At 43.3% G+C, this 23756-nt stretch overlaps 1 protein-coding gene across 2 annotated transcripts in view; it reads left to right on the top strand.

Moving 5' to 3' along the window:
- The window catches only part of LOC140586880 (protein disulfide-isomerase A3-like), a 37289-nt gene extending 23948 nt beyond the window's left edge, over positions 1 to 13341 (top strand). For both annotated transcript variants that reach the window (XM_072708365.1, XM_072708364.1), the window contains exon 13: positions 12793 to 13341. In XM_072708365.1, coding sequence (XP_072564466.1) covers positions 12793 to 12882 — 90 coding nt within the window. In that variant the 3' untranslated portion in view covers positions 12883 to 13341. The remainder of the gene's footprint in view (positions 1 to 12792) is intronic.
- Positions 13342 to 23756: the final 10415 nt, after the last annotated feature.

Below are 23756 nucleotides of genomic sequence, written 5' to 3'. Positions count from 1 at the left end.
TCTCGCAGACTGCGTTCCTGAATTTAGGTACGGTAAGAAGGTTGGAGCCCGATGATCTTAGTGTGTGAGCAGAGGTGTATGAAAGAAGAAGGTCAGACAGATAGTGAGGGGCAAGTCCATGGAGAGCTTTGTAGGTGATCAGTAAAATCTTATATTTGATTCTGTAAGTGACAGGTAACCAATCATGAAAAATCGGGGTGATGTGGGCGGATCTTCTCGTATGTGTTAGCAAACGGGCAGCAGAGTTCTGAACATATTGTAGTTTGTTCAGAAGTTTTGATGGGAGGCCAGAAAGCAATGCATTACAATAGTCAATGCGGGTAGTGATGAAGGCATGGATTAGTGTTGTAGTATCCGCAACACTGAGGGATCGACAGAGGCGAGAGATATTCGGAGTTGGAAAAATGCAGTCTGTACCAGAGAGCTAACATGTGACTGAAAGATGAGAAACTGATAAAAAATTATGCCCAGATTATGAACCGTACTTGGTGGTTCTACTAAGACTCCATTAACATTAATTTTTATCTTAGGCAGAGTGGATAGCAGTGTTTTAGTGCCCACCAGCAGAATTTCCGTTTTATCAGCGTTAAGCTGTAAAAAATTTTGACTCATCCAGTGTGTGATTTCGCAGAGACAGTTAGTGAAGATGGTGGCATGGATGTACTAGTGTCAGGACTTACATATAATTGAGTGTCGTCAGCGTAGCAATGGAAGCTGAGACCATAGTGACATATAATTTGACCTAAGGGAAGCATATATATGGTGAAAATTGTTGGGCCTTGAACTGATCCCTGGGGGACACCCTGTGTGAGAGGAGTATTATCAGATTTATGTGACTTGATGGAAACAAAATACTGTTGGTCACTGAGGTGCGATGTAAACAAGGTAAGAGCAGGACCAGTAATACCAATATCAGTGAGGAGGGAGAGAAGGATTTTATGGTTAACAGTGTCAAATGCAGAGCTTAGGTCAAGAGGGAGAAGAACGCTGGCCTTTCCAGAGTCTGCAGCCATGAGAAGATCATTTGTCACCTTAAGTAAAGCCGTTTCTGTACTGTGTAGGGTTCTGAAACCAGATTGAAATGGGTCATACAAATTATAAGAGTTTAAGTGATCAATCAGTTGAACAGCAACAACCTTTTCTAATGCCTTAGCCAGGAAGGGAAGATTAGAGATTGGCCTGTAAAACTTTAGCTGAGATGAGTCTAGACCAGGCTTTTTAAGAACAGGTGTAATAGTTGCAATTTTCAATTCTGGTGGGACAGTACAAATAGCAAGACTACAGTTTATTAAATGTGAGATGGGTGCCAACAGAGTGTCTTAACAGTTCTTTATAAGTGTAGTAGGAGCAGGGTCCAACTGACACATAGATAGACTCAATTTCCTGATTAATAGAACATAAGAACATAAGAACATAAGAACTATACAAACGAGAGGAGGCCATTCGGCCCATCGAGCTCGCTTGGGGAGAACTTAACTAATAGCTCAGAGTTGTTAAAATCTTATCTAGCTCTGATTTAAAGGAACCCAAGGATTCAGCTTGCACTACGTTATCAGGAAGACTATTCCATACTCTGACTACACGCTGTGTAAAGAAGTGCTTCCTTAAATCCAGTTTGAAATGTTCTCCCGCTAATTTCCACCTATGGCCACGAGTTCTTGTATTTGAACTAATGCTGAAGTAACTATTCAGTTGAACAGCATCCAAACCTGTTAGAATCTTATAGACCTGGATCATGTCCCCCCTCAGTCTCCTTTGCTTGAGGCTGAACAGATTTAGCTCAAATAACCTTTCCTCGTATGACATTCCTCTAAGACCAGGAATCATTCTTGTGGCCCTACGCTGCACCTTTTCTAAGGCCGCTATGTCCTTTTTAAGATATGGTGACCAAACCTGTACACAATATTCTAGGTGAGGTCTCACCAAGGAATTGTATAATCTTAGCATTACCTCCCTTGACTTAAACTCCACACACCTGGAGATGTACCCCAACATCCTATTGGCCTTTTTTATTGCTTCCCCACACTGGCGAGAATGAGACATGGAAGCATCAACATACACACCAAGGTCTTTCTCATAATCAGCTACCTTTATTTCAGTAGGTCCCATAAAATACCTGTACTTTATATTTCTGCTCCCTACATGGAGTACCTTACATTTGTCTATGTTAAATTTCATCTGCCAGGTGTCAGCCCAGTCACTAATTAAATTAAGATCCCGCTGTAGCTGCTGAGCCGCTAGTTCAGTATCTGCTACACCACCCACCTTGGTGTCATCTGCAAATTTCACCAGTTTACTGTATATATTGGTGTCTATATCATTTATGTAAATTAGGAACAAAAGTGGTCCTAAAATTGAACCCTGCGGTACCCCACTATGAACGCAGGCCCACTGTGACATCGAGCCTCTTATAACTACTCGCTGCTTCCTATCCGTTAACCAGTTATCAATCCAAGTCGCTACAGTTCCTAAAATACCTGTCGCTTTGAGTTTAAGTGAGAGCCTCTTGTGGGGAACAACATCAAAAGCCTTTTGGAAATCTAAATAGATGACATCATAGGCCTTCTTATCATCAACTTCCTGAGTAGCTTCCTCAAAAAACTCCAACAGATTTGTTAAACAGGATCTACCTCTCCTAAATCCATGCTGGCTATCCCTCAAAATGTTATTTGAGTCCAGGTAATCTACCATTTTCTCTTTGATTATAGCCTCCATAACTTTACCAGTTATACAAGTTAGACTGATTGGCCTATAGTTTGACAAATTACTTCTATCCCCTTTTTTGAAAATGGGCGTTATGTTGGCATGCTTCCAATCAGAAGGTACCACACCTTCAGATAAGGATTTTTGAAACAGTAATGTTAAGGGTCGGCAAATAATATCCCTCATCTCTTTTAACACTATAGGTAAGATGCCATCAGGGCCCTGTGATTTATTTATTTTGAGCTTAGCTAGGCTTTGCAAAACATCAGCTTCAGTTATATATATATTAGTTATAGACGATGTTGAATTAGTAATAAGAACTGGTAAGTTACTAGTGTCCTCGACAGTGAATACCCGTGCAAAACTATCATTGAACTCATTTACTAAGCAGGAGAGGAGGGAATAAGTTCTGATAATTAGTGGGCAGGGGGTTGTGCTATGAGGGTGGTTGATGGAGGTGGGTGAGGGGTTGCAGAAAAGGAATCATACAAAGTTTCAATTTTAGACTGAAAATATTTCATAAATGAGTTACAGCGTTCATCAGAAGCAATGATAGTTTAAACAGGAGACTGACATAACTTATTTACTGTAGAAAAGAGTATTCTATGTCGGCTTGAAGCACTGTTAATAAGAGTAGAGTAGTATGATGAGCGTGCAGCCGTAAGAGCAGAGCTGTAAGCCGTCAGGTGTTCAGCGTAGGCTAGGGTATGGACTGTCAGACATGTTTTCTTACATAGCCTCTCAAGACGGCGGCCTGTCTGTTTCATGGTGCGGAACTCTGGTGTGAACCAGGGGGAGGTGCGAGTAGTAGGGACTAGTATGGATTTAACAGGTGCATCAGTGTCCAGAACTTGTGAAATTATAGTTATACACTGAAAGTATCTGCATGGGACAGTTCAGGTCAAGAGTATCATGGAGACGAGATGCATGGAGAGCATCTGAAAAGGATGACCGATCAGTTGACTTAAATTTGCGGTAGTTAATCATAGTTTTTTTACATGTTCTAGGCATAGAGTAATTAAAATAGAATTCAATGAATTTATGATCTGAATCACCCAAGAGAGAGCCAGAAGCATGGACATCTTGCAAACCAGAGGAAGATATAAGGTCAAGTGTATGACCCTTGGTGTGAGTTGGAAAATCAACATGCTGTACGAAACAGAAACAGTCCAATATTGAGCCCAGCTCACGAGCAGACGAACAATCAGTGTCAATATGAATATTCAGATCACCAAGTAAGATGATTCCCGGAGACATACCAGAAACAAGAGTAAGCAGTTCATTGAGGTCCGAGAAAAAATTTGGAAGGAGCTTGGATGGTCTGTACAGCAATGTATGGCCAATGATTTTAAAAAACAATTATTCAAATGATGAGCTGTTTAGTTATTCAACAACACTTAAATTAATGCTGTCACGATAGACCACCGCCAAACCACCACCCCTGCCTGTTAACTAGGCTTAGACAAAAAGCTATAGGCATTAGGGGTGAGCAGGTTCAGTTGTAAATAGTCATTTGGAGTTTGCCAAGTTTCAACGAGAAGTAGCATGTCCAGATTCTTCGCAACAGACAGTTCATTTAGCAAGGTTGCTTTATTCGTCAAGGACCGACAGTTAAAGAGAGCACATTGAAGATTTAAATCGGCAACTTTGCCTTGGTTATTCCGCTCCGTAGCGATCGGCAGATAACTCAACGTGCACCTTGATCTAATCCGGGGTCTTGATGTGCCATTTGACGACTCGGGTCTCTAAGTCTAAATTGTCAGAACAGCATTGGAGGAAGTACAGTTTATATGAAAACGATGACGTGGGGAGCGGTGAATGAGCAATGCCAAGCTCCTTACACCAGGTATATATTGTTTCTCCGAGCCGGGAGTGACTGCGTCAGGCACGAAGTTGCAGTGAGGAGTAGGTGTTCATACTCTGGGACAGCACCACTGACCAGCACCACTGACCACCGCATTAGCCAGAACCCATAAGTTGCACCCAACTGAGCAATCAACATAGTAAACGAGAAAGTGGAGGCTGACTCATCGACTATGCTGACACTGGGGAACCAAAGGGAGAGAACTTGTGGAGTACTGTAGGTGAAGTAATCAACAGGATGCGAGAGTTCAAGTAGAAAATACGCCCAAACAGTGGCAGTTCTGAAGCTGAGAAAGTGGCAATCCAGAAATTAAAATCCAAAATTTAGACTGACAAACGTGGAAAAGAATAATAAACACCGGTGAGAAGCGGCAGCCAAAACGCGCACAGCGTTCTCTCAACCGGAACTGATGTATGTTACATTTGTACAGAAGCATTTATATTAAAATTTTAAGAAAAAATGTCCATGGTCCAAATATACTGTGACATAAATTTTAGGCCAGTCTGATTTTAGGCACATGCAATCTGATCGTGGATCAGCATAGGAACTTGCTGCTAGAGCATGCAGACGCAGATGAGGATAAGCTGTAACAGAACCTACCGAAGAGCTCTTTTCCTTTCTGCTTGATGCTTTTAAGAATGGGATACAGTCTCTTACGGTGTTCATTTATTTTGTGAGGGAATTTATCATTGAGGCCATAGTAGGTTCCTTTTAATTCTCTGCCTCTGCTTTTCACCAGCTCCTTTTGTTGGTAATATTCAAACTTTGCAATGATGGGCCAAGGTTCCCTCTGTGCTGTTCCTCCAAGGCAGTGAGGTCCGAGAAATATAAGAGTTTAAGTGATCCATGCTGTCTACAGTTTCTGAGTCAAGTTTTAGTTCAGTATGCAAGAAATCTATGTGTTTACCGGGTTTTTGGATTTATTTTCGGGGTTCCCGGAGAAAATTGAGTTATCACGTGTGCTGAGCATTTGTATGGTCAGTATAACTTCATGGTCTTATTTTATCTGACAGTATTGTCCATTCCCTTGGTCAGTGTTTCAACAGTGATTTTCAAATACTCATTGTCTCATTTTAAATCCTTGATTTCCTAGTGATTGAATTCATTTCAGCACTTAGTGATTCTAAGACGCAGTCTTGCATTAATTGAACAAAGCCCACTAACCTCTGATGTTGGCGGGTATAAGTCCTTGGTGTTGGTGGAGGATTCCCAGTAGCGTTTCTTAGGTTTCTCATTCTTGGGTGAGCCATTTGTATGCTGGTTGAGCTTCAGTTCCAACATCTCACACAGATTGTAATGAAACCTGTCAGTGAAATCTCTTCAGTTTCCTCCATGGTTGATTTTCAGTGAGGACCTCTATCAATGTTTTTTTTTTTTTTTTTTTTAAAGATTTAAAAAAACAGAGGTTTGTTTTCTTGGAAACAAAAAATACATGACTCGGTGATCGATTGGATACACCATCATGCCTGGTGACTTTGTGCATGCTCTCCTTTGCTTGAACTCTTTTGTTGCAAAAATCTGTTTGGTGGTAAAAAGTCCACAGTTGACAGCATATGTATAAATCATACTTCATATGAATTAGTGTTTATTTTGATAAGTTAAATTACGGATTCCCCAGTATAAACACATAAACTTGAAGGTTAAGAATTAAACTTTATAATTGCACATTATTTACTGATATGATTACTCTTGGCTGGCAGTTCCAGAAAATCAATCAACATCCTTCAGATTCAAGAATGCAGCGGTACTATGGCTTAAGTACAAATAATTGGATTAATAGGTTGGCCACATACAGGGCCTACCCAAAGCATAAGTGAACTAATCGGCTGCTATGGCCAAGCGGCCAACCCCCCCCCATCAGTCTGTCAGAATAGGAAAGAAAATTAGGCAAATAAAATTTTGCTTAGGGTCTCTGAAAGGGTTGGGTTAGCCCTGAGCATGTAGGTTAATTGTCACTGGCATCAAAATCGAGGTATTTCACTTATGAATATATACACTACTGTTCAGAAGTTTGGGGTCACTTAGAAATTTAATTGTTTTCCATGAAAACATACATAAAAAAAGTTGGAATAGGAAATATATCTAAATAAATAGGAAGTAGTCATTGACTAAGTTAGAAATAATCTTTTTTGAAACTAAAATAATAATTGTCTTCTTCAAACTTTGCTTTTGTCAAAGAGTCCTCCATTTGCAGCAATTACATCCTTGGCATTCTAGATGTCAGTTTGTTGACGTAATCTGATGAGATTTCATCCCGTGCTTGCTGAAGCATCTCCCACAAGTTGGATTGGCTTCTTTCGTACCATTCGGTCCAGCTGCTCCCATAACAGCTCAATAGAGTTGAAATCCGGTGACTGTGCTGGCCACTCCATTATACACAAAATGCCAGTTGACTGCTTCTTCCCTAATATTCCGAAACACAGGATGAGATGTTACTATCCTTTGTGCAAGCACGTACAATAGGTTCAATGTTAAGCTTGTCGGTAAATGGTGAATGTTAGACTTGGACAAGTTTGGTGTAGGTTGAAACTTTGGGATGTATCATCAGTAGTGCTCCTTTGGCTCATGGGGTGTTTCGGCCTTTCACACTATACACCCTCACCAGAGGCGGCCAGCTATAGGGTGATCAGCCCTGCGTTTGCGTCCCATGCCCAATTAGTCATGAGAGTCGCCTTGGTGTCAAATGATGGACCTCTCATGAAACTATATATGACAGCCTAAGCTTGTTACTTGGGGGCCCAGCAGGGGGCATTCCTCTTCAACCAGAGCCACTGGCTGCTTCTTTCTGCTGCCTCTGATGCAGCTTTGACGGCTGCACACTGGCTCTGGCCCCTGATTCCCAGGTCTCTCAGCAGTTTGATGGCAGATGTTGCTACAAACCCTCTGCATCCAACTTCCACTGGGCAAACTTCCATGGTCCAGCCGCGATGTTGTGCTTCAGTAGCTAATTCAACATAGTGTAGATATTTTCACTCGTATGCCATATCCACTGAATCCTCTCAGGGTAGAGTGAGCTCGATAATGTAACCCTTCCTTAAGGAAGGGGACCAGAGTATATTGCCCTTGGGTGAGACTGGTCTTGCACCCTGTGAGTATATGCGGGAGAGAGGCTGGCCTGGAGCAAAGGGCACACCCTGGATCTTCACCAACCCACTGATGGAAATTGGTTGGTGTTGGCAGGACGTCATAAGTGGCTTTGATGGTAAAGCTCAAACTCCTTGCCTCCATAAGCCACACATCAATCCAGGTTCCTCCTTTTGACACTGTCCCACCATGTCCATTGCCCCTGTTTGCCAAGGGAGACTGCCTTGATCCACCTTGCAGCCTCCTCCTGACAGCACACTTCCTTCACCACCATCTTCCTCCGTGCTGGAGCAGTGGCCTTACTCCAGGCTGGGAGGCTAGTTGTTAGCCCATGCCTCCTCTTCCGTGCTGAACTTTCCCCACGATGTCAGCAAATCTGAGAGCTGATATTTCCTCTTTCACCGCTGTTGCTGGTCTCCATTTTCGCCCAGCAGCCAAGGTTGGTGCATTGCTCTTCATCACTTTGTCTTGAGAATTGTTCAGTGTAATCTGCAGTTGTGTTTTAGTGCACTTGTACTCCTCAGTGAGGCTGGTGAGGGGTAGCTTGAGGACGCCATCTCCGTAGAGGCCTATGGTGGTGAGGCATCGCAGAACTCAGAGCGACTTCTTGATGTAGGCTGTGACTGCTCTTTCCAACTACTCTACTATTGAGATGGGGACCTCATAAACTGAAAGAGGCCACAATGCCCGGGGTAGGAGACCAAACTGGAAGCACCAGGTCTCTAATTTCCCAGGAAGTTGGGTGTTTTCGATGGACCGTAGGCCACCATTAATGTCCTTGCGCAGTTGTTTCACCTCGTCTCTGTCTTTCAGGCTTGCATCGTAGCACCTTCCGAGGCTTTTTACAGGCTATTCAGATACTGTGGGGATTGGATCATCTCCGATGAAGAACCTCTGGTCAGCAAGCACTCCCTTCACCACTGAGATGCTGCACGACTTAGATGGCTTTCTTCATCCGGGCCCAACTGATGTTCTCCTCCAGTTTTCTGAGCAGTCTCCTGGCACATGGGACGGTGGTAGTTAGGGTGGTAATGTTGTCCATGTAGGTTTTGAGGGGAGGGAGGCACAGACAAGAGCTGACTGGTTGTCCACCAACGACCCATTTTGCGACTTGAATGATGATCTCCATTGCCATGGTAAATGCCAAGGGAGAGACTGTGCATCCAGCCATGATGCCTACCTCCAAGCGCTGCCATGAAGTGGTAAATTCCAGAGTTGAGAAGCAGAACTGCAAGTCCTGAAATTAGGCTCTAACCAAAGTTGTAATGTTGTCTGGGATGTTAAAGAAGCTGAAGGCAGACCAAAGGAGCTTGTGGGGCACAGAGCCAAAGGCATTAGCGAGATCTAAGAAGATTACATTGAGGTCATGCTAGCATGTTCTAGACACCCAGAGAAGCCCGATATCCCTGCCTTCTGTACAGATACTGCGCAGATACTCGGCCATCCTCCGTGCAATGACACTTTAGAAGACTTTACCCTCCACATTAAGCAGGGTTCTTGCATATTTTGGAGCTGTATTTGGGTCATTGTCCTGTTGTAGGACAAAATTGGCTCCAATTAAGCACCAAGTGCGCCTCAGCATTTGTTGTCCCCGCTCTGTGATTTTATGTGTCCTACCACTTCGTGGATGAGTTGCTGTTGTTCCCAATTGCTTCCACTTTGTTATAATGCCACTAACAGGTGATTGTGGAATATTTAGTAGCGAGGAAACTTCACGAATGGGTTTACTGCACAGTTGGCATTCTATCACGGTACTACGCTTGAATTCACTGAGCTCCTGAGTCAACCCATTCTTTCGCAAATGTTTGTAGAAGCAGTCTGCCTGCCTAGGTGCTTGATTTTATACAATGATTTGGAGGGGTATCCCAATACTTTTGGTAATATTGTGTGTGTGTGTGTGTGTGTGTGTGCGTGCGAGCGAGCGAGTGGGTATACCTATCCTTATGGGGACACAATGTCCCCATAACATGATAAATATTTGGGGGTTTTTTTCCCTTATGGGGACCAGTTTCCTGGTCCACAAAAGGGAAAACTCTATTTTATAAAAAATTTGTGACTGCTATGAAAAAGACTAAAAATGCAAAAACTCTTGGATTTTGTTTAGTTACTTATGGTTATGGTTAGGGCAGGGTGGGGGTAAAGGTTGTCATAGTTAGCGTTAGCATTTTTCCCATAGAAGTGAATGAGGTGGCCCCATAAGGATAGGTATACCCGACATGTGCGTGTGTGTGTGTGTGTGTGTGTGTGTGTGTGCGAGCGGGTTTACCTATCCTTATGGGGACACAATGTCCCCATAACGTGATAAATATCTGTTTTTTTTTCCCTTATGGGGACCGGTTTCTTCGTCTCCATAAGGGAAAACTCTATTTAATAAAAATCGGTGACTGCTATGAAAAAACTAAAAATGCAAAATCTCTTGTATTTTGTTTGGTTTGTTTGATTGCGTGTGTGTGTGTGTGTGTGTGTGTGTGTGTAACATGATTTATCCAAGCCTAGGCACATTACATGCAGTCTGCGTGAACTGGCAGAAAATGTCAATAATGGTTCTGATTTTACCTACAAGATAACTAGAATACAGTCTTCTTACAATAGATGCACCTACCTGTGTTACACGGTGTTGGGCTCTAGCATCACTACAAATAGCAAAGCTATTGGTTTAATTACATTTTCCAGTACTGAGGTTATGGAATGGCTACTTTCAAAAGCAAATAGTATTTATATAGGGAAATGTTGAGGTAGCTCTTAGAAGCATCACATTGCTGCAAGTCCCCAGATTGACCCATATTTATTCAACCAAATCGTGTATTTGTGCTGTTGCTAGCTCAGTGTATGCCTCTGCCCAATTACAATCTAACATTATGCCCACAACCTACTCAAAACCAGCTGTATTTTTGGAACTGCCATTTTCAATTAATTTCAATTCATCATGACTGAGGAAGCTATCGTAACACCTTGGCCATACCTTGATAAACAGAAATAAATAAATAAACAGAAATGACCAGACTACAAAGTTCGGATTTGAATACATCAAATTTTTCAACAATAAAGCTATTGTCCGCTTTGAGGACTGCAAACATGAACTTCAGAACATGTTCTGACTAAAGAGGAATTGGCTTGCCAATACAAATTTTCTTCAGTGTTGTGTGTTCAGTTACCTCGTTAAGGCCACATTCTGTTTACATCATAGCATTCAGTTTGGCATGGTTATGTTTTCTCTGTACTTTTGTGCAAATGTGCAGTCAGAATCATTGATGTTGTTGGTGCCTGTTTTACTTTTCATTCAGTGCTTATTCTCAATGAATGCAGTAATTTTTCTCCTTTCCAAACAAATCAAAATGATTGACTGATCATTGAATAAGTTTATTATTAAATTATTTGAAAAAATTTGGTTGGTGAATATCATTTTTAAGTTAGTTTCAATGATTACATTTTAATGATTCAATGATTACTTCAATGTAGTTAGGCTACTTTTGCTAAGTAGTAGTGTAACTTGCCTCATTTCTCTGATGTACACTCACCTAAAGGATTATTAGGAACACCATACTAATACGGTGTTTGACCCCCTTTCGCCTTCAGAACTGCCTTAATTCTACGTGCCATTGATTCAACAAGGTGCTGAAAGCATTCTTTAGAAATGTTGGCCCATACTGATAGGATAGCATCTTGCAGTTGATGGAGATTTGTGGGATGCACATCCAGGGCACGAAGCTCCCGTTCCACCACATCCCAAAGATGCTCTATTGGGTTGAGATCTGGTGACTGTGGGGGCCATTTTAGTACAGTGAACTCATTGTCATGTTCAAGAAACCAGTTTGAAATGATTCAAGCTTTGTGACATGGTGCATTATCCTGCTGGAAGTAGCCATCAGAGGATGGGTACATGGTGGTCATAAAGGGATGGACATGGTCAGAAACAATGCTCAGGTAGGCCGTGGCATTTAAACGATGCCCAATTGGCACTAAGGGGCCTAAAGTGTGCCAAGAAAACATCCCCCACACCATTACACCACCACCACCAGCCTGCACAGTGGTAACAAGGCATGATGGATCCATGTTCTCATTCTGTTTACGCCAAATTCTGACTCTACCATTTGAATGTCTCAACAAAAATCGAGACTCATCAGACCAGGCAACATTTTTCCAGTCTTCAACTGTCCAATTTTGGTGAGCTCGTGCAAATTGTAGCCTCTTTTTCCTATTTGTAGTGGAGATGAGTGGTACCCGGTGGGGTCTTCTGCTGTTGTAGCCCATCCGCCTCAAGGTTGTGCGTGTTGTGGCTTCACAAATGCTTTGCTGCATACCTCGGTTGTAACGAGTGGTTATTTCAGTCAAAGTTGCTCTTCTATCAGCTTGAATCAGTCGGCCCATTCTCCTCTGACCTCTATCATCAACAAGGCATTTTCGCCCACAGGACTGCCGCATACTGGATGTTTTTCCCTTTGCACACCATTCTTTGTAAACCCTAGAAATGGTTGTGCGTGAAAATCCCAGTAGCTGAGCAGATTGTGAAATACTCAGACCGGCCCGTCTGGCACCAACAATCATGCCACGCTCAAAATTGCTTAAATCACCTTTCTTTCCCATTCTGACATTCAGTTTGGAGTTCAGGAGATTGTTTTGACCAGGACCACACCCCTAAATGCATTGAAGCAACTGCCATGTGATTGGTTGATTAGATAATTTCATTAATGAGAAATTGAACAGGTGTTCCTAATAATCCTTTAGGTGAGTGTATAGCCTTCATGTTGCTCAGCTATGTTTTTTTGTAGAATAACTAGTAGCATAGCTTACTACATTTTTTAAGTAGCTTGTCCAACACTGGTATTACAGATTGCTACAAGATATCGTTAATCTTTTGATTGAATTGCAATCTTCCCTAGTTGCTTGTGATGGTAGCCTGTGTGCTAACTGTGTCCTAACCATCTGGTAGCTTATAACTGGCATTACTCTGTCCTGTATCCAAAAGTAAAAGGCTGCATCATTAAGCTCACATGACCTGAACAAAAACAAATGTCTGATTTATGATTTATCTGTTTTATGTCTTGAAGGCAGAAAATGTATGTTACTCAAAAATTATTCAACAGCAGAGCAGCATTGTGTGTTACACAATATTAAAGCTGAGTGATTTGCTTAATCTCCAGGGCCCCCGTGAAGTGAAAGACATTCTGAAATTCCTAGAGAGAGAGGCCACCCACAGACTTGGGCAGAGGAGCACCAAGGATGAGTTATGAATAGGGACCAACAGGCTGAGGCATGGATGAAACATGGATGGGAAACCACGAACCATCACAGGAAGATTAACAGGTGACTTTCACAGAGCCGAAACAGAAGCTGCAAGTTGGAAAGTGGCCTTTCATGACCATCGCTGCTCCCCCTGAAGTAGGAAAGGGAGGAGCTGCTGCATGGAGCCATGGTAACAGTGTTACACCATGCTGGCTGTATGGCTATATTTATACTCTGACAAACTGAAAACATGAAGGAAAAGACAGCCTAGCCACTTTTCTGGGATATGTTTTATGTAAAATTTGAGTGTGTTACTTTACCCTCTTACAGATTATGTAGGGTATGAATGAATTTAAACCCTGATTCATGGGGAGGTGGGCTGCATCTTGTGAAATATTTTGGTAATCCACTTTGTTTGACTAAAGGAAATGGATTAATAAAAACACAAACATGACTGTTCTCACCCTCATCTGTCTGGCCTTGCATTGCTACACTCCATTCTATCTAAACCCATAGAACCCTTATATGCTTTTGAAAACCATATTGGTATCTTCAATCCACCAGTGGGTGCAGTGATGCTTCCAGGTGCACTAAAAGTCAACAGCACTCTTCTTGAAGGCATATTTATACTTCTTTATACATAGATTCTACGCTGTTAGTAGCTGAGTAGCCGTGTACCTTATGCCATAGCCTGACGCACACCTCCCCACAAATGTAACTAGGCGTCAGGCTATGATGTAGGGAACATGGCATTGTGGCTATCTGTGGCATACACTCTACGCAGAAGCATAAATCAGTCTCTTCCCTCCAACCACATTATGGTGCTTTTTTCACTGGCATACAGGAACCTACAGAAGCCCATTTCCACCACAAAAATTAAAAAATAGATCAGATACTGTCACAATTATGAGAAGCAAAATTGAAATTATCCATCCATCCATCCATCATCTGCCGCTTGTCCAGGGTTCGGGTCGCGGGGGCAGCAGCTTTAGTAGAGGCACCCAGACCTCCCTCTCCCCAGCTAACCCCACCAGCTCCTCGGGGAAGACACCGAGGCGTTCCCAGGCCAGCCGAGAGATATAATCCCTCCAGCGAGTCCTGGGCCTGCCCCGGGGCCTCCTCCCTGTAGGACATGCACGGAAAACCTCTCCGGGTAGCCGCCCAGGAGGCATCCGCACCAGATGTCCAAACCACCTCAACTGGCTCCTTTTGACGTGAAGAAGCAGCGGTTCTACTCTGAGGCCCTCCCGGATATCCGAACTTCTCACCCTATCCCTAAGGGAGAGCCCAGACACCCTGCGGAGAAACCTCATTTCGGCCGCTTGTATTCGCGATCTCGTTCTTTCGGTCATTACCCATAGCTCATGACCATAGGTGAGGGTAGGGACAAAGATGGACCAATAGATCGAGAGCTTGGCTTTTTGGCTCAGTTCTTTCTTAGCCACGACGGACCGGTTAAGCGCCTGCAGAACTGCAGACGCCGCTCCGATCCGTCTATCCAGCTCCCGATCTCGCCCACCCTCACTCGTGAACAAGACCCTGAGATACTTAAACTCCTCCACTTGAGGCAGTACGTCTTCCCCAACCCGAAGGGGGCAAACCACCCGTTTCCGGCTGAGAACCATGGTCTCGGACTTGGAGGTGCTAATCCTCATCCCTGCCGCTTCGCACTCGGCTGCGAACCGCCCCAGTGCATGCTGGAGATCCCCAGCAGATGAAGCCAACAGGACGACATCGTCTGCAAAAAGCAGCGAGGCAATCCTGAGGTCACCAAACTGGACACCCTCGACACCTTGGCTGCGCCTAGAAATCCTGTCCATAAATATTATAAACAGGACCGATGACAAAGGGCAGCCCTGGCGGAGCCCAACACGCACCGGGAACACGTCCGACTTATTGCCGGCAATGCGGACCAAGCTTCTGCTCCGTTCGTACAGGGACCGTATCGCCCACAACAGCGGACCCCGGACCCCATACTCTCGAAGCACCCCCCACAGAGCACCTCGGGGAACCCGGTCGTAAGCCTTTTCCAAATCCACAAAACACATGTAGACCGGATAGGCAAACTCCCAGGCCCCCTCCAGTACCCTTGCAAGGGTATAAAGCTGGTCCAGTGTTCCACGACCAGGACGAAAACCGCATTGTTCCTCCTGAATCCGAGATTCGACTATCGATCTCACCCTCCTCTCCAGTACCCCGGAATAGACTTTCCCAGGGAGGGTGAGAAGTGTGATCCCCCTGTAGTTGGAACACACCCTCCGATCCCCTTTCTTAAATAAGGGGACCACCACCCCGGTCTGCCAATCCAGTGGCACTGTCCCTGACCTCCACGCACTGTTGAGAAGGCGTGTCAGCCACAACAGCCCCACAACATCCAGAGCCTTCAGGTACTCCGGGCAGATCTCGTCCACCCCCGGGGCCCGGCCACCACGGAGTTGTTTAACCACCCTGGCCACCTCAGCCTCAGTGATGGGCAAGCCCCCCCCCAGCACGCTCGGGCTCTGTGCCCTCAGATGTCTCAAAGGCAGTGTGCGTAGATGTATTTGAGGCAGGGTTGAGGAGGTCCTCAAAGTACTCCTTCCACCTCCGGGTGATGTCCCCAGGTGAGGTCAACAGCCCCCCCCCCCCCCACTATAAATAGTAGGAACCAGGAGCTGCTTCCCCCTCCTGATACTCCGGATGGTTTGCCAGAACCTTTTTGAGGCCGACCGAAAGTCACTTTCCATGGCCTCACCGAACTGCTCCCACGCCCGGGTTTTTGCATCTGCGACCGCCCGAGCCGCGTTCCGCCTGGCCCGGCGGTACCCGTCAGCTGCCTCCGGAGACCCCCGGGCTAATAATTCCCGGTAAGCCTCCTTCTTCAGCTTCACGGCCCCCCTCACCTCTGGTGTCCACCATCGGGTACGGGGGTTACCGCCACGACTGGCACCGACCACCCTGCAGCCACAGCTCCGAACGGCCGCTTCCACAATGGAGGTCCGGAACAGGGTCCATTCAGACTCAATGTCCCCAACCTCCCCCGGCATGCAGTTGGAATTCTGCTGGAGGCACGAGTTAAAGCTCCAGCGAACAGGAGCCTCTGCCAGACGTTCCCAGCATACCCTCACTATGCGCTTGGGTCTACCAGGTCTGACCGGCTTCCTCCCCTGCCACCTGAGCCAACTCATCACCAGGTGGTGATGAGTTTACCCGAGTGTCCAAGATGGAAGACCGCAGATCAGACGATACGATTATAAAATCGATCATCGACCTGTAGCCCCAGGCATGTTCGTACCATGTCCACTTATGGACACCCTTATGCTCGAACATGGTGTTCGTTATGGACAAACCATGCATTGCACAGAAGTCTAATAACAGAATACCACTCGGGTTCAGATCAGGGAGGCCGTTCCTCCCAATCACCCCTTTCCAGGTCACACTGTCATTGCCCACGTGAGCGTTGAAGTCCCCCAGCAAAACGATGAAATCCCCCCGTGGCACGCCAAATAGCATACCGCTAAGGGAATCCAAGAAGGCCGGGTACTCCGAACTGACATTCGGCGCATAAGCGCAGATGACAGTCAGAGACCTATCCCCGACCCGAAGGCGCAGAGAGACAGCCCTCTCGTTCACCGGGGTAAACTCCGTTGTTAATGCACCGAGCTGTGGGGCCACCAATAGCCCCACCCCAGCCCGGCGTCGCTCACCCGCCGCAACTCCAGAGTAAAAGAGCGTCCAGCCCCTCTCCAGGAGATTGGTTCCAGAACCCAAGCCATGTGTTGAGGTGAGCCCGACTATATCTAGTCGATACCTCTCAACCTCCCGCACAAGCTCAGGCTCCTTCCCCACCAGAGAGGTGACATTCCATGTCCCGAAAGCCAGTTTTGTCAGCCGGGGATCGGACCGCCAGGGCCTCTTTGTCTGGCCCCTCCCCCGGGACCTTTTTGCCTTGGGAGACCCTACCAGGGGCTATTGCCCCGGACAACATAGCCCCCAGGTTCACGGAGGCAGGCAAACCCCTCCACCACGATAAGGTGGCAATCCAAGGAGGAGAAACTAAATTAAGAATCATTGAAATTATGAGAAACTAAATCATAATTGATATGCTAAGTCATAATTATGAGATACTAAGCTGAAAGTATGAGATAAGTCAAAATTATAAGATGCTAAGTCAATTACAAGATACTAAGTCATAATTATGAGATGTTAAGTGATAATTATGATATTCTAAATCGAAATTATGAGATAACCTAGACCAGTCACTGCTTCATATACACAACTCACACCTCAGACTCCAAATTCAATATTCCAGCTGTAATATCTTTTTAACAAAAGCAAGCCAGGCAGTTCCTCTTGATGTCCAGTACACAGGCAGCCATGCACAACAATCATTCTTGCGGTTCAAACCCTTTCCCCATCTGTGCTTAATCTAGTTAGTATCTAGGAAAATAGATATCAGCTGTAGCCTACTGAGATAGGCTGCTGGTTCAGCATTTTGAGTTGATGGTGACTCTTGCACATTCCTTGGTTTCCCAGATTTCTGTATGGGCAAATCTGAATTAATATTTGAATGTTCGCATGTTCTCTTCACGTTCATTTGCAGTCAGTGGTGCCCTGAGTCTCCATTCATAGCATGAATTGTGAAATAAATGGTCTATACATGTTTGTCATACATGCTTATTACACTGTAATCATTAATGCACAATGGAGTACATATGGTGTAATAATTCTAAAACTAAGTGAGACAAACATCTAGTAAAATGTGCTTTGAGCAGTAGAGTATGCACACACTTTGACTTTCATATTATGTAATTCCATTCAATATTCATTTTACATATTCCCTATAGTATTGTTTAACAGAAGCAAGCCAGACAGTTTTTAACCACAGGTTTTTGATGTCCAGTACAGAGGCAGCCATGCACACTGATCATTCTTAAGGTTCAAGTCCTGTGTACTGGTCATTAAAAGTCATTGGTTAAAAACCACCTGTCGGAGAGAGTGATCAGCCCCCCCCCCCCCCCCGGCTGCTGGCCCACAGAGTATGAGACACGCGCTGTTTCACTTGTACAAGGGGAGCCACACCTTCTACAGTGAGTTACAGTGATGGCTTCCAAGGTGTGGCCCCTGACAGAGTTTATTTATACTATAAGGTAAACATACTGATCAGGTTACATTGTGGGTGTGAACAACATTTGGAATGGGATAGGATGCAATGGGAAAGTGGGAGTGGGAACAGGAACAACAGAACGTGTCAAAGGTGGCCTCGTCTGCTGCACGTGGTGGAAAATTACTGTTAAGCATTTACACAGTTGCTGCATGGAACAAGTTATGCATTCTTCAGAATACACGTGAGTGATAATAAATACAGTTATGCATTCTTCAGAATACACGTGAGTGATAATATATATACAATTTCAACCCAACACCGCCTGGCTTGCTTTTGTTAAAACTATATTACTGTCTTCCTGAAACTGAATATGGAATATGAGGTGCAAGCTGTGTATATGAAGCATGGTTGTAGGTTTCATATTAACATTGTGAGGCACGGGTATATCAAGGTCGGACATGTGACATCACGTTGCATTATAGGGTGATTCTGTTGTGCTATATACAGTTCCCTTTTTTATTCGTAAACTATTGCTGTTAAAGTTACAATATATAAAGTGAAATTTACCTTTCATTATTTTTTTACTGTTATTCATCTTCATTAATATAGCAGTTTAAGTGCGTTAATGTCCCACATTAAGTACGCCGAACTTGAGGGAATTATTGAAATTATGCACAAATCTCTAGATTCTGCCACGAATGTCAGGTCCTGTACTGTGGAAAAATTACCTCACTCAAGGCTACACCCTGACTTCCTGTCAGTGCCCTATGTGTGCCGGCTGCACGATTGGTTCCACGCATGTTGGAAAGATGCCATGTTGCTGAACCATAGGTACTAGGTCATAAAAGACTGTCGTACGAGACTTTATAACACAGACGGATCCACGTTATCTGTCACGGCATTCGAATATGTCCTATATATATGTCCTATATATATATACAGTGGTACCTCAGTTCTCGAACTCATTATAACTTGAATTTCTTAAAAGTCGAACCAACCAGTTCGAAAAAAAAATTACCTAGAACTCAATCAGAATCTCAGAAGTCAAACCGTGAACACAGACCTAAGAACTTGTACGCACTGGGAAATGAGTCACGCAGCACGTCTCTCAGCGGAAACAAAGGGTAAAGCTTCAGTCTCAGCCTCGCATTGGCTGTGATACCATCATGCATGTTTACACTAGCTGAATACATATATTTAGACAGTAAAAATACATTTAGACAATGAGACAGTAACAGTAATTATTATTATTATATAATAAAATACATTTAAAAATAAAGATTTCTTATTCATTATTTTAATATTAATAATAAACCATTTATACATTTAATTATAATAATATTGTTGTGCCCAGCGGGGATGGAACGGAGACAAAGGCACAGACGTCAGGGTATCGGGGAATACGGGGTTTAATTACAGGTAAGGCAGGCAAAACGCAGACGGACAATACAATGACCGGACTAGGGAAACAAACTGAAACGTGGACTAAATACAGAGGACTAATGACAACAACCAGAAACAGCTAATGACACGGGGATTCCGCATGGGGTTAACGAGGGGGCGTGGCACATGGAAGGAGCGGACAATCGGGGCAGGACACATTGTTTGGATACATTTATTTTCTTTCTTTAAAAATTACTGTTTTGATAAATGTGCTTAGATGTGTTTAATACAGTATATGCTCCTCTTATTTTACTTGGTTCATTTTGTGTTTAAATGCTTAAAAAAAACATATTTCGGTGTAATTTTTTGGGGCTGGGAACCAATTAATTGGTTTTCCATTATTTCGATCAGAACTCGAACTTTTTAGGATTCGATCCGGAGTTCTGAACGGATTAAGTTCGAGTTATAAGGTACCACTGTATATATATACACTCACCTAAAGGATTATTAGGAACATGATACTAATACGGTGTTTGACCCCCTTTCACCTTCAGAACTGCCTTAATTCTACGCGGCATTGATTCAACAAGGTGCTGAAAGCATTCTTTAGAAATGTTGGTCCATATTGATAGGATAGCATCTTGCAGTTGATGGAGATTTGTGGGATGCACATCCAGGGCACGAAGCTCCCGTTCCACCACATCCCAAAGATGCTCTATTGGGTTGAGATCTGGTGACTGTGGGGGCCATTTTAGTACAGTGAACTCATTGTCATGTTCAAGAAACCAATTTGAAATGATTCGAGCTTTGTGACATGGTGCATTATCCTGCTGGAAGTAGCCATCAGAGGATGGGTACATGGTGGTCATAAAGGGATGGACATGGTCAGAAACAATGCTCAGGTAGGCCGTGGCATTTAAACGATGCCCAATTGGCACTAAGGGGCCTAAAGTGTGCCAAGAAAACATCCCCCACACCATTACACCACCACCACCAGCCTGCACAGTGGTAACAAGGCATGATGGATCCATGTTCTCATTCTGTTTACGCCAAATTCTGACTCTACCATTTGAATGTCTCAACAGAAATCGAGACTCATCAGACCAGGCAACATTTTTCCAGTCTTCAACTGTCCAATTTTGGTGAGCTCGTGCAAATTGTAGCCTCTTTTTCCTATTTGTAGTGGAGATGAGTGGTACCCGGTGGGGTCTTCTGCTGTTGTAGCCCATCCGCCTCAAGGTTGTGCGTGTTGTGGCTTCACAAATGCTTTGCTGCATACCTCGGTTGTAACGAGTGGTTATTTCAGTCAAAGTTGCTCTTCTATCAGCTTGAATCAGTCGGCCCATTCTCCTCTGACCTCTATCATCAACAAGGCATTTTCGCCCACAGGACTGCCGCATACTGGATGTTTTTCCCTTTGCACACCATTCTTTGTAAACCCTAGAAATGGTTGTGCGTGAAAATCCCAGTAGCTGAGCAGATTGTGAAATACTCAGACCGGCCCGTCTGGCACCAACAACCATGCCACGCTCAAAATTGCTTAAATCACCTTTCTTTCCCATTCTGACATTCAGTTTGGAGTTCAGGAGATTGTCTTGACCAGGACCACACCCCTAAATGCATTGAAGCAACTGCCATGTGATTGGTTGATTAGATAATTGCATTAATGAGAAATTGAACAGGTGTTCCTAATAATCCTTTAGGTGAGTGTATATATATACAGTAAAACCGGTTTAAGTCGACACTCGCAGGACCAGCTTAAAAGTGACGACTTAGGTGTATCTCATCAATTCTCTAAGTCGACGACTTATAAAATCGACACTTCGGCGACTTATGTCTATCTCACCATTTTGCCAACTAGTAAATATAACACCATACCTCTACTACACCACACTATACACGCGAAACTTAAGACCAGGGAGCGACTAGTGCGATAGGTGGGGATTCCCCGTTTCTACATTGCCGTGGTGACAAGCAGGCGGCGGGAATGCAGTGATTAGGCTGTCGACTTACAGGTAGGAAAATCCATTCATTTGTGTTGTTCGGGACCGGGATTTAGGTGACGACTAAGGGAATTTGACGACTTACAAGCGGCGATTTACACAAGGAATTTTAAAGGAAACCTCATTAGGAAAAATCGGGACTTTTGCTTGAGCGTCGACTTGTGCACATTGACGAGTTACAAGCCGGCGACTTATAGCAGTTTTACTGTATGTCCTTTTTGTCATCTCCCCCTGCTCCCCGGTTGTGTCTCAAATTTTATGATTTGGACAGTATGACTCGGCACTTAGCCATCTCTCCAATTTGACTTTCCCTGCCGGCCACTGGAGGATGGGCTCACCCTTTGAGTCTGGTCCCTCCCAAGGTTTCTTCCTTCTTGGGAGTTTTTCCTTGCCATTGTCGCCTATGGCTTACTCACTGGGGGCTTTGGGTGGGGATGCTGTAAAGCGCTTTGAGACGATAATATGATAATGCGCTATAGAAAAATAAAGTTGTTTATTTCTTAAATCCATTTTTTTTTGTTTTTTTATGAACTATTTAAATTATATTTTAAAATGTAATTATAGTAAATATATATATATATATATAATATTACATATATAATGATATATATTTAATTTTAAAAACTAATAAAATAGGAATTTAAGAAATAAAAAAGACACTCAAATCAGGCCATTTAGAAAAGGTAAGTAGTTTAAAAATAAATAATACACAGAAAAAACTACATAAACATAACGCATGTGTCCATATAAAGAAATTATATATATTTTTATTTTTTTAACTGTTTAAATACAGTGATGCTACAAAGGTATACATACATATATTGCACAGACACAATTTCTATTTAAACGCTGTCAAAAATTATACAGTATATACATTGCTTTTAAAGTTTCACTATAAACCAGTGTTTTTCAACCTTGGGATCGTGACCCCACGTGGGGTAGCCTGGAATTCAAATGGGGTCCCCTGTAATGTCTAGTAATTGATAAAAAAAAATTACTGATAAAAATATTTTTTCAACTAATTATCATTCTTTTAAAAAATATTATTAGAACACCACATACAATCTTAAACAATTGTATTCTTTGACTTCCGCCTGCTGTGATGTCATGTGCATACCCTTCGCAGTACGAGGAGCATAAGATGTGATGATCTCTGAGTATTTTACGCTTTTAACAGAAACCAGTAGCTGATTCCATAGTAGCACAGCAATTTGCAATCTTTGCAACAAAGTGTAACTGAGCTGATGCCAATGGGAGAAAAATTGTGTTAAAATTTTAACTATTCGCCACTTGTGTATACTTGTTTTGAAAATATTCATATTGAACTGCAAATCCCTCAAAAACGCTTAAAACAAGACGTACAAACAAGGTGGAACAGTATGTACGTTAGGTATGTTTGTAGTAGCCTAATTATTTTTTCCATCTGTATTTACTAGCTTAATATATACTGTAAAGTATAACAAAGTAAAAAGTGCTCTTGTATCGGTATCAGCAGTTGTTTATCGGCATCAGATCATAACTGAAAAAATGTGGATCGGCTTATCTCCAATAAATATTAATGAGTTCAAATAAAATGATTGCGATCACCTTCAGCCTTGTAATGACAAGCTCACCTAACTGTACTTGTGATCAGGGAAAATAAAATGTGACTTTGTGCACTAATCTGGCTACTCTGTATTTGCAACATGGTATAACAAACATGATTAAAAACTAATTCTAGAAAAAAAATGTCTATGGGGTCACCAGAAATTTGTGATGTCAAAATGGGGTCACGGGCCAAAAAAGGTTGGGAACTGTCACTTCCGAAAATGTTACACCTACCGATAAGGCCTGTCTTTAAATTGACAGAATCTCTCAGTTATCTTCCAAACATTGCTTTCAATATCCTGATGCACATATCTTAACAGTACATTCTGTTCAGTGTGAGAGATGTCTGGTGTTGAGTCACATATCAGATTGCATATCAGATTAATAGATTGCAGTTTCTCTTTCTGCCAGGATGGTGTTCAGCACTCTTTTGCCCCAGACATCAATGAACTCATTCTGTGTCTCAGGACTCAGATAATGTGTTAACCTTGAACCTTCCTTCTTTTGCCTTACTTTCTTCAAGTGCTCTTCTAAAATGGAATCAGAACGTGCAAGCAACTCTAAAGTGCCTAGAAAGTTTCCATTGTGTACATCATCTAGATTTGAAGTTTTGCCTCTGAATGGAAAGTTTCTTGATGCTAAATGAAGGATCACATCCAAAAGCCTCTCAAGAATCATTCTATTCTTTTCTATTTCTGTCTGTCAACTCCTTTTCCAGACAATAATGAATGCTGAAGGCTCTTCCATTTCAAATAGCATTCCTTATGAGGCATGTGTTTCATGTTCTGGAAATTTTCTGTACATTTTTTTGCCATTTAATGTG

This window comes from Paramormyrops kingsleyae, unplaced genomic scaffold, assembly GCF_048594095.1.
Source record: "Paramormyrops kingsleyae isolate MSU_618 unplaced genomic scaffold, PKINGS_0.4 ups78, whole genome shotgun sequence".
NCBI lineage: Eukaryota > Metazoa > Chordata > Actinopteri > Osteoglossiformes > Mormyridae > Paramormyrops > Paramormyrops kingsleyae.
This window is presented reverse-complemented; position numbering and strand designations above follow the sequence as displayed.